At 45.1% G+C, this 15,665-nt stretch overlaps 1 protein-coding gene across 12 annotated transcripts in view; it reads right to left on the bottom strand.

Annotated features, from left to right (window-relative positions):
- The window catches only part of TNRC6A (trinucleotide repeat containing adaptor 6A), a 196,303-nt gene that overhangs the window by 3,755 nt on the left and 176,883 nt on the right, over window positions 1-15,665 (bottom strand). For 6 of the 12 annotated variants that reach the window (XM_030578707.1, XM_030578701.1, XM_030578708.1 and 3 more), the window contains 9 exons: window positions 10,452-10,580; window positions 10,280-10,357; window positions 9,802-10,012; window positions 9,168-9,200; window positions 6,014-6,145; window positions 3,426-3,584; window positions 2,917-3,057; window positions 1,754-1,861; window positions 305-526 (listed from right to left, as the gene is read on the bottom strand). In XM_030578707.1, the coding sequence (XP_030434567.1) occupies window positions 305-526; window positions 1,754-1,861; window positions 2,917-3,057; window positions 3,426-3,584; window positions 6,014-6,145; window positions 9,168-9,200; window positions 9,802-10,012; window positions 10,280-10,357; window positions 10,452-10,580 (1,213 nt within the window). The remainder of the gene's footprint in view (window positions 1-304; window positions 527-1,753; window positions 1,862-2,916; window positions 3,058-3,425; window positions 3,585-6,013; window positions 6,146-9,167; window positions 9,201-9,801; window positions 10,013-10,279; window positions 10,358-10,451; window positions 10,581-15,665) is intronic. The other 6 variants (XM_030578704.1, XM_030578709.1, XM_030578712.1 and 3 more) reach the window with 3 other exon arrangements.

Below are 15,665 nucleotides of genomic sequence, written 5' to 3'. Positions count from 1 at the left end.
ACAATTCTGTGAAAGGAGCTCAGCAAACAACTCCATGCAGTTTTATAGGTATGGTAATTAAACTGCACAACTTGATAAAGAGCTGGAAGCTAAGGTGGTCTACAAGTCAGAATGAACATAAAACACAATTAATATTTCTGCCATATGTGGTATTTCAACTTTGGATATTAATGATTCTTCAGAAATGCAGTTTTCTTAGGAAAAACAGACAGATTTTTGTTCTTGGAATGATATCTCTACAACATTCTTGAGTTACATTTCGGATTGAAATCACAGCCCAGAAACTGCCTAGTTTAACTCTTACCAGGGGTATATCTGGCATCAGAATTTCCCCATCCTCCACCCAAACGAAGGGAGTTATCCCATGTGGACAAAGGTGGTTTCTGGCCTGTCAGCCCCGGTGGCGGGCGGGACGGAGCAGTGATGCTTTTAGGTGGCAAAGGGACCTTCCACAGCTCATGAGCCAGAGAGGTGTTAGTGACTGAACCAGGAGACCATGTTGATTTGGAATCACTGTTTCTGGCTACTAAAAGAAAGATGAAGAGCAATTACAGTTTTCATACAGGATTTAGTCATAACATTTCTAGCACTGCCAGTGACTACGAATAATCAGGCACTGGTACAGGATGCAAAGGGAAGTTGTGGTTTCAACATCACTAGAGATTCTCAAAGATGAGCCATTCATCGGCTTAGCAGAACTCGTTTTTTTGGCAGATTCGATTTTTTTCATAATTTTGATGGCTATCAATGTTTAATTGTAAGCATTTTTATATTTTATTCTATTTAAATTTTCAGTTTTGGGAAATTACAGGGGGTCAGAAAATTATTTAATGATAACAATGTTCAGGTTCAAAAAGTTAAAAGCTTTGTAACCATTAATACACATTGTATCTTTTGACATATGATGCTGACAGTGTAAATAGCATTAAGTCAAACTAACAAGTTTTCATGCAGCGTTTCTCTTACTTATATCAAAATTTACAAACAGAGGAAGTAGTATTGTTTTTTGTCTGTGTGTATGGGGAAAAAAAAATCAAAGTTTACTGGCATTTACCAATAAAAATCCAAGCCTTCCAAGCCTAACTATAGAGAAATAGCTAGTGAGGAACTGGAAATGCTGTATGAATCTGTGAAACTTATTTTGAGGTAAAGAGGGAACATTAACAAAATGACCTTAGAGAGTCCATTCAATCTTTACCACAATGGATCTTCACATATTTTGGGAGCTTTTCCTCACAGCATATGATTAAGTATTTATCCATTTTCTCATTTTCATAGTCTAGAAAGCAGCCACTATAATTATACAGCTATTTCTCGTCCTCTCAAACATCTTCATGCATGCTTATTGTATCAAAATGAATGTGTGAAATATAAACAGGTAGTTAGCCACTGACCACCACAAATCGCTCCCTTTTTAGTTTAATGATAAATATATGAAATTCTTTCAAAAATTTATAGCTCAGATTCAGATACAAGGAGCGAACCAAGGTCCCCCTGACTGTCAACCTGAACTTCATACTTCAGGGGAATAAGATTTACTTGGCGTTTGTTAACGTGTTTCAAAATTCATAAGGCTTCAAAATTCTGCTGAAAATTGCTTAAAGTGAAACCAAAAGTCATCATCCTGGAAATTAGTGACAATGTCACTGAGAGGAAACCTTCTGTAGTACTTTTAATTACTATTCAGTGAACTGCGCAGAAGGCAGGCAAAGTGAGGGCTGGCTCTGAACTTTGAGCAATACAGAGACCTTACCTGAAGTGCTTTGTGCTGTACTGCTGAGGGAAACATTGTAGTTGGAGGCACGAATGGATGACCAGGCACTAGTTGAAGGCAGCGCGGTGTTCAAAGATGAGGATGACCCTATTAAAATGTAAGTTACACAAAGAATAGTCCTCTCAGTCTCTGCAGGGGATCCAGGTGAAGATGGTTGGGGCTCAGAAGGCGGGGGCAGTGGGCGGGGGGCTCAGTGGGATTTGATGTGGTGGGGATTCAAGTGCAGCTGGTTGGATCAGTGGGGTGGGGGCTGGGTGTGGGGGGCTCATTGGAGGGGTCCAGGTGTAGGGGAGTAGGGCTTGTCAGGGTGAGGGTTCGATGGACCTCCTTAACGGGGGAGCCCCAGCTGCTGCTGAGGGGATGCCGCATGCCAGGCTCCCGCTTCCCCCTGCAATTCCCCTATTCCCTTTCCTTCTCTGTCCCCCTCACCTCACTCCCACATTCCCCTGCCCTATTCCCCACCCCCTTCCTTCCCCACTGGTTTCTTCCTCCCTTCCACCCCCTCTCCTTCATAGAGTATCAGGGTTGGAAGAGACCTCATGAGGTATCTAGTCCCACTCCCTGCTCAAAGCAGGACCAACCTTCCCTCATTTCTCCCACCCACACGGGCACTTACTGTTGCAGAGAACAGAAAACAGGAAGGCTCCCAGCACACGGAAGGGGAGCCTGACTGCCACTAGGATCCAGGAGGCAGCGTTCAGCTGCAGAATCAGCAAAGCTGAGACACAGCCTCCTTCAGCTGGGCTCTGCTGCTCGCAGAATGAGGGGGCAGTGGCACAACCCTGTGTCCCCCACATGCCTTTCCTGTTTGGAGGGGCAATCCCCCCCAAAAAACTGTGTCCAAGGTCGCCCCCAATCTCCCCTCACCAGCAGCTTCCCTTTGCTTCCCCGCTGTTTTCTGCGGGGAAATGCAGGAAATCTGCACTGGGTGGGGCTTTTCTGTGGGTGTGCAGTCCTGCAGACCCCCCCCGGGAGTAACTGTTGCCCTGCACCCAGAAACTCTGCTGCATCCTCAGGATATTTTTCTAGCCATGAAACCTGTACTGTCACAAATATTAAATGAGGATCTGGGAAAGTGGCAATCCTCATTCTTCAGCAAAATGTCTTTCCAGGTAGCTGGATAGCGATCCCCTTATACATACCACTGTTCCTGTCCCTGAGGTGGTCAACTTCCCGCACAGTATTAATTGAAAGATTGTTTATGACACTGCCAGGAGTGACGTAAGGGTCAGTTTCAGGGTCGATGTTTGGATAACCTTTCCATGGCTCACCAGGACGAAATTCTAGGAATAAAAGATTAAAAAAAAGTTTAGAGACATGAAGTTGGCTTATTTCCTTTTACAGGAAATTCCTGTCTAAGCCCTATAAAATCTTACTCATCTCCTACACGGCAACATATCTAAGCTTCTAATTTATTCTCTCTCAATTTAATTCCCTTGCTCCTACTTTTTTACACATCTGTCACCAGGGCAAAATTTCAAAGCATAGGGAAGCTCCATGTATGACAAAGTCATTACCAAGACAGCCCTCAATAAAATCCCATTAAACGCATGGCCACAACGATTTTTACTTCTAATGCTTGACAAACGCAGAAGAAACACTACTGAATAGATGTACAGCATGCAATGAGATAACTAATGCCAAATTTTACCTGGTGGCCAGTTAACACTGCTGGAGCCATTAGGCGATTTGGCACGTGGCCAGCCATCCCCAACAGATCCAGGAGGACTGGCTGGTGAATTACTGCTGTTCATAAAGTCATATGGAACAAATGGGGAATCTTCCAGCCTAAAACCACTTGAAATAGCACCTGTTAAAGAAAACAGGATTATTAAATATTTTCAACTGACCTCATAGAACCATAAACCTCATCCCCTGCACATGTGGCATATTCATAACAAACACACAGCTGAAAAGGTTCACTGGGTCAGATTTTAACACCTGATTGTATCATTTCAGACTTGCTGTGGGCACAGCGTATTTAAGACTGAGCAGCAGAAGTGGAACATTTGCAAGTTTTTTCCCTATTAAAAATGTGCTTCTGGGTGATTTTCCAGGTCACAAGACACTTGCCATTAATAATCAGATCAATAACCTCAAACTCCTGGTATTTTATCTGTTTGTAGTTCTTATCGACCCAAAATAAGACATGAACATGTCAAGGTCTTCAGCACTCCAGTGCGGAAGTGAAGTGGCTGTTAAAACCATGGCTCTCAGGGGAGACTCTGTAGGTTTCCCCCTCTCTTCCACTGTTGAAGGGCTCATAAACTGCCCCATTAACTGGCACGAAGGAATTATTATTCATCACCACACTAAATAAAACAGAACACCCATATGCCAAAAGGAAACAACATCTACCAGAAAATGTGAAGTTTGTAAATGAATATGAATTTATCAAATGAAATAGGAGAATCAGATTTTCTAGGTTACTGTGTGCTTCATTCCCAGACTGAAAATCTTTCTGGACTGAATTCTAATAGTTTGTATTGGAGGTAACATGGTTCCTTACATATATTTATTACTAATACAAGCCCTGTAAATAACACATGTGAATAATTACAAAGTAGGTTAGTAGCAATGTAGAGCAATTAGCTTAGCAGTACTCTGTATTCAAAATATGTGGCAGGGTCAAATCTCAGAAGAACTCAAATCCTGCAGGTAAATTCATGAATAAGTCTATGGTCTAAAAGAGAAGAACTCTCCTTGATTCATTTGCAAAGTGCAAAGAGTACCTCTGCATACTCAGTCTCCAAAAGCCTGTGCTAATTATGTAGTAAATTCATTGACAAAGGTGTTTTGTGGATTTTAGCTTTTTAAATAAACCTGTTGGCTAACAGCATCTAGCACAAAATGACAGAACTGACGGGGCAACTAGAATGTTAATCCATTTTTTGATAGTGCTCACAAGGGTGGGGAAATTCCAGGAAGCAGTGGTTGTAGACCTCAATAAACCTTAAGTTATGTCACTGTCACCACCAGCAAACAGATAATTGTCATCACAAAGTTACTTCCGGAGTAGTGATAATTTCCTTGGATATATGCATCTTCTATAGGCCACAGCAGGCTCAGACCCATCAAGTTTCTAACATTGAGGTAACTCTTGTTTCTGAACAAATGAAGGTAAGAGCAGCACATCACATCTACAGGCACGTATGGATAATGATTAGCTTTCAGAATAATGCCACTAGATGTTTAGGGCAGTGAGGACTTTCCATAGTGTTAAAGCAGCTGACAAGTCTAAAAATACAACTAATGCAGCCCCAGAACTGAATTGCAATGAGAGACCGTGCGAGGCATTTTACAAGTATTTATTTAGAGACTGTATGTCAAGTTTCAATCAGATGAGATTTCAGGTGATTTAAACATTGTTAAAATGCCAATTGGAGTCCTGATTACAGAATCACAGCACTGATTTGTGTCGTAGATTTGTTTGTTTGCTTATTCTAACATGGGCTATAGTAAGCCTATTTTCCTACCCTTTACAAACATTTATACGTACATACCAACAGTGTACTGTGACACCTTTAAGACTAACAGATGTACTGGAGCATAAGCTTCCGTGGGTGAATACCCACTTCATCATGAATCTCACGAAGTGGGTATTCACCCACAAAAGCTTAAGCTCCAATACATCAGTTAGTCTTAAAGGTGCCACAGGACACTCTGTTGCTTTTTACAGATCCAGACTAACATGGTTACTCCTCTGATATATGTACATACACATTCTCAATCCAAACCTAAACAGAAGGTGAAGCACAAAGACAAAGCATACCTTTGTGGAGTTAATCCTATTGTAAAATATGATTAGATTACACACTGGGATGAGTTTCACAATTTTTAAAAGCTGAAGGAATGTAAGATTTTGTTTTAAAATAAAAAATGAAGTGTTTCAATCCAGATTAAGATAGGAACTAGAATTCATGGCCACACTTTAAAAACAGGCCTTTTTTCTAGTTTCAATGAAGTTTTAAAGAAGTTATCCTTCCACACATCAAAAGTCACGCATCAAAAGACAACTGGCTGGTGCTGAAGATACACAGCAAGTTTTAGTCTAACACAACATTTTAGGACAGATGAATAAGAATTCTGACAAACAGAACTACTTGCAACTTTAGCAATGGGACCTCAGTATACTCCAATACACAGGGAATGGAAGTTTCATACGCACAGAGACCTTGAAAAGTTGTGTCTGATGCGTAAGTAACATCACTGTTCTCACTAACAATGTGTTTAACGTACCATGTTTGCTGGAGTTTTGATCCAATGAGGTGTTAACAGAAATGCTGTCCACCGTTGTCCATTTCCTCAGTCGTGATTGTGGCTCCTTAATACTGCTCATATCCATGTTTACATTCAAGTTTGAATTCATTCCTAGAAAGACATTGGTTTATGAAACAGAGAAGATACTTTTCTTTTGCGAACTGCCACTGTTTTCCTAATTACCTTTTAAGACCATATTGCTTTGCTCTGCTTGTTTCATGCTTCCAATTCACTATGTTGTATTTTAAATACATCAGAGTATTGAACACAGTGAACTTACTACAGACATAAGCACAGCAGTGCAAGCATTGCGCCCTTGGCTGATGCCCTCATGCCAAAATGCAAGTGGCAGGAGCCAAAGATGAAATTATGAATTAGACCCCTATGAACTACACACACACATAGACACAAAATGAAAATCAGTTAAAATTTTTAGTCACAAACCAAGATCTTTTTATCAAGCCTCCTCAAGTCTCAAAGATTTAGTTTTTGGTGAATATCTTTGACCTTATCTGTGTGAATAATAGTACTACTTTGCTAATGAAAAGCCACATTCTAAAAAGTTGGCATCTTAAGGGACATCTCATTGGGGGTCCTATTCAGCAGAAATTATATCTAGTTTTCTCCAGCTGGAAACTCATTTCCATGACTGGTTGAGCTATTTAACAGGATACTTGGCTGGACAATTGAACTGTACTTTGCAGAGATCCATGGGCACTTTGCAAGGAGCTGCACAGGCATCTTTTGTTTTTTAGGTCCACATTTATCCTTTCCACAAACCATATTAATCCTGATTCAATACAATGCAGCAACAACTCACTTCCCCCAACTCGTGCTCTTTGCATGTTCTATGGAAGCAGTTTGGATTTGGAGCCAGGGTATAAACAGGGAGACAGTCTGCCAAACCAGAAGCATGGAAACTATCTGAACTGCCACTCTAACATTTTTGTATGGGAACCCAGTAGTTAGTATTCAAGCTTAATGAACATACTGTGTTGACTCTGGCATTCTACACTCACTCCAGTTCCTTAAGGGTACTTTCTGGCAAAGTCACAGGGTGATAATCTGAACAGTGAAGAGAGAGCAGCCGAAGGTAGTTGGAAGGCAATCCTCCCAATACTGAGTGAAGTGGCAGAGACCTCATGGTCCATTACAAGTATAACTCTGGAAACTTAAGGGGTATTTTGCCATCAGATCTCTATTTACGGTTTACTTCATTCCTATAAATCCTGCACATGAACCATGGGGTAGCATTTTCATACACAGCTAAAGAGTCACAGGATTTCATAATTCATTTTACTAGCCTACTCACTTTCACTAGGAACTAGTCAATGTTCTTTCACTAGGAAAAAGTTAAAGTTTGATACTGCATTCTTTTCATGGGTCAACTTTTGCTGCCCTATGTATGGTCTCCAAAGAGAGCCCACAAGTAGATGCTGATGCCAGACTGGCTACCATCACATTGCAGCACCCTTTAGGGAGCTTCCCAGCAAATGTTTCACTAACTGATAGGTGAACAGATGTAATGTCCAAGATTCTGCAAATGTCAGACAACCGTCAACAGATCCGAAACAGCAGAAAGGAGAATAAAAATATGCCAGTGCTTGACCCCTCTGTCTTGGGTTCTTTGCAAAGCAGTTGTGGGAAACACAACTGGTGCTCATTTCACATCAGTGATCTCTGCACCCTTTGCATCAGCTCCAAAGAAGCTAGTGCAGAAAAGTCCACTGAAGCCTGCACACAGAGTATGAGGAGGATCAGAGACTGGAAGAGTGGGCACAGCCAGCTGACAAAGGGGGATTCCATCCTATCCACAGGAAAGTCTGCATGGGCAATGTCCCATTTTTGGTCTATGTGCAATGGAGAATGAATTTCACCCTCAGTACATGATTGGTCTGGACCTGACCTCAGCAAGTCATCACGTAAGCCACCTTACATATCTGGAATGCTCCCATGCTCATGTTCTTGGGAAATGCACAGTATTTCTCTACACAAAGATATATCCATAGCAGAGGGAATACTCCGATCAGGCTATGGGAGGGGGAGAGAGAGAAAAATTTAATTTCTACTGAAAAAGAGCACCATCTTGACTGTGGCACACAGAGATTTAAATTAATTTATCTCAAGTGTGGGAAGAAGTTGTCCTGCTCTGAATGCCATAAGATGCTGTGAAAGAATAAGCAAGAAATATAGCAATCTTTAGGAAGAGAACGCTCCAATTTTGGTTCTTCCTCACACTGAAATGCTACTGCAGTGTGCTGCTCGAGACTGCCACCATCCTTCTTACTGACTCCATTCTTCACTGAGAGGTTTAATTGGTTCCAGCAACCTAATATTGTTATTCTTAAACTTTTCACTTGTGACCCAGATTCTGCTCCACTTTGAATTAACACTGTATGGATTATAAAATTCAAAGTATCTCACAACAAATTTTACAAATACTATTGTCACCCACCAGGGACCCGCGCAGTGAACCCTGGAAGTGAAACACAACATCTGTTTAACAATGTACAGCAGTATTACACAACAGTTTAAACCAAGGAATGAAGAATGGCATATCCAGTTGAAACAGCAAGGGGAATTCAACATTGTCAAGATGTAATTACTCAGTTTGGAATCTGGTAGGAGATTAGAGTTAAAATCTCCCTACTGTTGCAAGAAGTACCATGGAATCGTAAATGACAACCAGTGGGCCGCATTTTTACATATCCTCTTAATTACTGTAGCTACCAAGAAGCTGGACCTGGACACCAACCAACAGCAGCTATTAAGCAGCAGCTTACGTTTCAGTCTGGCCACAAGCAAAGTGCCAGGGGGCCACATGCAATGTAGCAGCACGGCCTGCACTAATCTATTTGCTCCACATCATTCAATCTCTAAAGCAAGGGGATTTCAGCAGCAGAGTTTGTAAAAAAAACAAAACAAAACAACTTTTCGACAGAGTAGGGCAATATGAATGCAAAGGAGACCAGCTCAACATAAACAGCAGGAATAGAGAGATGCGCAAGCAAAGCAAACTGGACAGGGAAGGAAAAAAGGGGCTGGGGAAGGAGGGAGAAACAGGGAATAACAATTTTAGAAAATATTAAAAAAAGCAATCAGAAGGGACCTAAGGAAGGAAAAATATACAAGCCTGGAATTTCAGAGGTGGAAATTGGATAGAAGCCTGAAAGTGTAGAAAAAAGGGGAGAGAAAAAGGACAAGATGTTTGCAATTATAAAGGTTCATTTGTTTTGCCTACAGTGAGTAGTTGTAAGTTCAGAGCGAATATTTTTGATGCAATTAAAGCAGCTGGGTAAAACTTGTAAAAGTTAGCACCAAATACCATTTTGCTATCTACATAATTCCAAAACCAAGGAAGACATTTTAGTAGCCAGAGACATAAGACTCTTCATGTGGGTTCCTCACACGCATACTGTTCCCAAAACCTCTTTGGCTCCAGGACTCATAATTACATACTTGGGACTTCATGTCAGCAGCTCTGGACCCGCAGGATAAGACAGACAAATACAAGGAGACAAACATTGCAAAGAACTTAAAGCATTTTGCACTGTAACACAGACTTATTCACCTTTGGAAATGGTATGAGTTTGATTGGCGAACTTCTTTCCTGAACAGAGACATCAGGATGAATCCAATAAAAAAAGATGCTGCTGCTCTTAGTGAGAGAGAGAGAAGCACTAACAGGATGCAAAACAGTGTTGTTCCCAGAGAGGAAAATGCCAAAGAAAAAGGTCAAAGGGAAGGTTGTGCATGGAGAAACCCACCTATAGGGAAGTTGCTGAATGCATTTATTGGTGATGGCCCTTTCTGCAGCTCAGGAGTAGCATGGGGCAGGACATTCTCAAGGAAAGATTTCAAGGCAGGCTGATGGAGTGGCTGCTGTTGAGATGGTGGAGTCTGCTGCTTCATTAACAGGTTTGGATCAAGCTGACGGGACTGTTGCATCATCTGTTGCTGCATACTAAGAGATCGACCCTTAAAAAACAAATCCACATCAGTCATGAAATAAGTGGGGGGAAATCACATTTGGCAAGAGCAGATGAACACACTAATGCATTTTCCTTTGCATATTTTAGCTCAGCAAAATCCATCACTAAGGTTAAAGTGCATTCTATCTTGTGGTTCACGCACCATGAAAGTTTCACTTACCTTGTAAACTGCCCATTATTAACTATATTCTAAAATAAGCAACAAACCAATTCGCTCTCTTTAAAAAAAAAAAAAGTTTGTCTGTGATTGTACCTGCTGTTCCTGCTGTTGACGACCACTAGAAGGCATGCTTCTCTGATTCTGCGCTTTCTGCTGCTGAGCCAACAACCGCTAAGGAACAGAGTATTTTTATGAAGGGGTATAGTTCTGATAACATTTCTGATTAGACTTTAAAAGTTTAAAAAATAGAATGAGTTTTGCTCACTTGTAACTGGGAGATCTGAGAAAGCTGGTTTAACTGGGATAGTTGGTTCAACATGGCTACTTGTTGTGGGCCAAAAAGTGGACTCAGGCCACCGTTGTTTGGTGCATACTTCAGTAATGATACTGGAACCTGTAAAATGAACCATATTAGAGCATACAGGGTTTGACACAACACGAACCATGACAATCTACAGCTGAACACTGGTAGATTGACAGTAACCTATGCAGTTAACCAACAGTAAGACAGGCAGTTATACAGCACAACTATCTAGTAAACAAGTATTCATTGCTCTGAAAGTGCGGAATATGCTCCCCTTTAAAAATAATTAGAAGATATAGTAAAATATCAAACACTAACTAATGCAAAAAGGTAAATTAAAACATTACATTTTCACAACTGAAGGCACAAAAGTCTGGAAAAGCATGATTTAGGGTACCGACACCAATTTTAACTCAACCATACTGCACACCCTGTTTGCTTAATGCTATGCACCTAAAAGACATCTTAAGTTCAGGATCTAAGAAAAATAAAACAGAAAAGACAGCATATGTGCAATGCCACAGAGTAAGCAACACTGTCAGAGCTCTAAATTATAATTTTTGATTTTGTGTGTAGCATTGCAATATGTAGATTCCTGGCTCTGATTTCGAAAGAAAAATTAGTGGAACACAGATGCGTCTCTGTTACCAGGAACGCCATCCTATACTAGTGCCTCTAGGAAGCGTGCACTCACAGCTGCACTTCAGAGATTCTTGTAATGCTGCACCAGTGCTTCTATGGAGTCCCTTCTAATCTCCATACAGACAAGGAAAAGACGGTTACTCACCTTTGTAACTGTTGTTCTTTGAGATGTGTTGCTCACATCCATTCCAGTTAGGTGTGCACACCACGCGTGCACGTTCATCGGAAGAGTTTTTACCCTAGCAACTCCAGTGGGTCGGCAGGTCGCCCCCTGGAGTGGCACCACTATGGCGCCAGATATATACCCCTGCCAGCCCGTCCGCTCCTCAGTTCCTTCTTGCCAGCTACTTGGACAGTGAGGAAGGAGGGCGGGTGTGTAATGGATATGAGCAACACATCTTGAAGAACAACAGTTACAAAGGTAAGTAACTGTCTTTTCTTCTTCGAGTGATTGCTCATATCCATTCCAGTTAGGTGATTCCCAAGCCTTACCTAGGCGGTGGGGTGAGAGAAAGATGTCGCAGAGTGCAACACAGCGGAGCCAAAGGCTGCGTCATCCCTAGATTGCTGAACCAGGGCGTAGTGGGAAGTGAAGATATGGACAAAAGACCAGGTTGCTGCCCGGCAGATTTCCTGAATGGACACGTGAGCAAGAAAAGCAGCCGATGAGGCTTGAGCCCTGGTGGAGTGTGCAGTCACGTGGCCTGGGGGGGGGCGCGCGCCAAGTCATAACAGGCACGGATGCAGGACGTTACCCACGAGGAAATCCTCTGCGAGGAGACAGGTAACCCCTTGACACGTTCAGCCACCACAACAAAGAGTTGGGGGGTTTTGCGGAATGGCTTAGTTCGCTCTGTGTAAAAGGCGAGCGCCCTACGGACGTCCAGTGAGTGTAGCTGCTGCTCCCTGCGAGTCGAATGGGGTTTTGGGAAGAAGACAGGTAGGAAGATCTCCTGGTTAACATGGAAAACCGATACCACCTTGGGGAGAAAGGCTGGGTGTGGTCTGAGCTGCACCTTGTCCCTCTGGAACACAGTATACGGGGGATCTACCGTGAGGGCCCGAAGCTCCGAGACCTGTCTCGCTGATGTGATGGCCACCAGGAAAGCAGTTTTCCATGAGAGGTATAGAAGGGAGCAAGTCGCTAATGGTTCAAATGGAGGGGACATGAGCCGGGTCAGAACCAGGTTAAGGTCCCAAGTAGGGGCAGGGCGGTGAACCTGGGGATAGAGACGCTCCAAGCCCTTAAGGAATCTAGTCACCATAGGGTGAAAGAACACCGAGCGGCCATCCCCCCCGGGTGAAAGGTGGAGATGGCCGCCAGGTGAACCCGGAGAGATGATATCACTAGGCCCTGTTGCTTGAGGGACCAGATGTAGTCTAAGATATTAGCAATGGAGACCTCGGCGGGAAGGAAGTTCCGTTCCGCACACCAGCAGGTGAAATGCTTCCATTTGGCCGAATACGTCGCTCTAGTGGAAGGCTTCCTGCTGCCCAGGAGCACCTGCCGCACTGGAGTAGAGCAACAGAGCTCAGACCGGGTCAGCCACAAAGGAACCACGCCATGAGGTGAAGCAATTGAAGGTCTGGGTGACGGAGCTTGCCGTGGTCCTGAGTGATCAGGTCCACATGAAGGGGCAGAGGGACAGGGTCGGCTATGGAAAGGTCCAGCAGCATGGAGTACCAGTGCTGCCGGGGTCACGCTGGAGCTATCATGATCAAGCGGGCCTTGTCCCTGTGCACCTTCAATAGGACCTTGTGGACAAGCAGAAACGGTGGAAAGGTATAGAGCAGGTGCGTCGTCCACGGAACAAGGAAGGCGTCCGCCACTGAACCTGGTGAGAGGCCTTGAAAGGAGCAGAGCATCTGGCATTTCCTGTTCCCGCGGGATGCAAAGAGGTCCATTCGGGGAAACCCCCACCTCCGGAAGAGCAAAAGAGCAACGTCCGGGCGAAGGGACCATTTGTGGGAAAGGAAGGACTGCTGAGATGATCCGCCAGCGTGTTCTGAAGAGAGAACACGGGAGAAAGGACGCGATGAGGTGAATAGAATAGGCTATATAGAAGTCCCAGAGCCATAAGGTCTCTTGACACATGGGAGAGGATCTCGTGCCGCCCTGCTTGTTTATATAATACATGGTCGTCATGTTGTCGGTGAATACTGAGACACAACGGCCCTGCAGATGCTGACGGAACGCCTGACAAGCAAGGCGGACCGCTCTCAACTCCCAGACGTTGATGTTGAGGGCTAGCTCACGAGGTGACCACAGGCCTTGGGTTTGCAGGAGCCCGAGGTGAACCCCTCAACCCAGGGAGCAGGCATCTGTTGTCAGGGACACCGAGGGTTGGGGCGGATGGAACGGGAGCCCCGCACACACCACGGAAGGGTCCAGCCACCACTGGAGGGAGTCTAAGACGTCCTGGGGAATGGTGACAATCATGTTGATAGAATCTCTGGCAGGACGGTATTGTGCGTTGAGCCAGGACTGGAGGGGTCCTAGGAGGAGTCTTGCGTAGTTCATTACGAATGTGCAGGCCGCCATGTGGCCCAGGAGGGTAAGGCAGGTGCGCACTGAGGTCAGGGGCGCTGCTTGCAGTCTCTGTATGATGGCTGCCATAGTTTGGAACCTCGACAGAGGCAGAGGATTTGGCAAGAGTGGAGTCCAGGGTGGCGCCGATAAACTCTATCCTCTGTGTGGGGATTAGTGCTGATTTCTCCACACTGATCATTAGACCTAGGCTTAAGAAAAGGTTCTTGACAATGCAGATGTGACTGAGGACTTGCGCCTCGGAAGTCCCCTGGATAAGCCAGTCGTCTAGGTATGGGAATATGTGTATATGACTGCAGCGAAGGTGGGCAACGACTACAGCTGTACACTTGGTGAACACTCTTGGGGCTGTAGATAGGCCGAACGGGAGGACCGCGAATTGGAAATGTTGCCGGTTGACTACAAACCGGAGGAACCTCCTGTGGAGTGGGAAGATGGCTATATGGAAGTAGGCATCTTGCATGTCGAGGGCGGCATACCAGTCCCCAGGGATACCATACGGAACTTCAACTTTACTAGGTATCTGTTGAGTTCCCTCAGATCAAGAATAGGTCTGAAACCTCCCTTCGCCTTGGGGATTAGAAAGTAGCGGGAATAAAACCCCTTGCCCCGCTCGAGCTCGGGAACCTCCTCTATGACTCCTTTGGCGAGGAGCGCTCGCACCTCCTGTAGGAGGAGTTGCTCGTGAGAGGGGTCCCTGAAGAGGGACAGGGGTGGGAGGGAGGGTTTGAAACAAATTGCAGGTGGTATCCAAAGTTCCAACGTGCGTAAGACCCAGCGGTCCAATGTTAGCTGGGACCACGCAGGGAGGAAAAGGGAAAGATGGTTGGAAAAAGGAGGGGACGGATCCATCAACGAAACTGGTACAATGCCCTCGGGCGCACCTTCAAAAGGAAGGTTTCGGCCCGGAAGAAGGCTTGGAGGGGTTCTGGTTCTGGCCCCTTGGTTGCCGGATTGTCTGCGGTGACCATTCCTGCCTCGCCGTCTGGTGAAGTCTTGCCTCTGCCGGGGTTGGGGGTAAGGCCAGTGTTGTTGCTGTGGCCGGAAGGGTCTGCGCTAGGTTACGGGTGCATGCATCCCTAAGGAGCGCATAATGACCCTATTGTCTTTTAGGCTTTGCAGCCTAGGGTCAGTTTTGTCGGAAAACAGGCCTTGGCCTTCAAATGGGAGGTCTTAAATGGTATACTGGAGTTCCGGGGGGAGGCCGGAGTCCTGCAACCACGAGATACGGCGCATAGTAACGCCAGATGCCAGAGTACGTGCAGCTGAGTCTGCGGCGTCTAGGGAAGCCTGCAGGGAAGTTCTCATGACCTTTTTGCCCTCGTCAAGGATCTCAGAGAGCTCCTGACGTGCTTCCTGAGGGCGCAGCTCCTTAAATTTGTCTGCTGCGGCCCAGGTGTTATAGCTGTAGCGGCTAAGGAGGGCCTGCTGATTGGAGACACGGAGCTGGAGGGCCCCCGCAGAGTAGACCTTTCGGCCGAGTAAGTCCATGTGTCTCGCCTCCTTGGATTTTGGAGCCGGGGCCTGCTGACCATATTGCTCCCTCTCGTTCACAGATTGGATGACGAGGGAACAAGGGGGAGGGTGGACATACAAGTATTCATATCCCTTTGAGGGGACCATGTATTTACGTTCCACCCCTCACGCAGCGGGGGGAACAGTAGCCGGAGACTGCCAGATGGTAGTGGCGTTAGCTTGAATGGTTTTAATAAACGGAAGGGCCACCCGAGTGGGGGCATCCGCTGACAATATGTCCACCACTGGATCTTGTATCTCCGAGACCTCCTCGGCCTGCAGGTTCATGTTCTGTGCAACACGCCTGAGGAGGTCCTGGTGCGCCCTAAGGTCAAGTGGAAGCAGGCTGGTAGATGATGTTCCAGCCACAGCCTCGTCCGGGGAGGATGAAGAGAAGAGACCTGGGAGGAGCGGGTCTGCGGAGGGCTCTGCCTGAAGAACTGCATCAGACTCCGCTGGGGGTTTGGGGT

The sequence above is a fragment of the Gopherus evgoodei genome, chromosome 10, assembly GCF_007399415.2.
Source record: "Gopherus evgoodei ecotype Sinaloan lineage chromosome 10, rGopEvg1_v1.p, whole genome shotgun sequence".
NCBI lineage: Eukaryota > Metazoa > Chordata > Testudines > Testudinidae > Gopherus > Gopherus evgoodei.
This window is presented reverse-complemented; position numbering and strand designations above follow the sequence as displayed.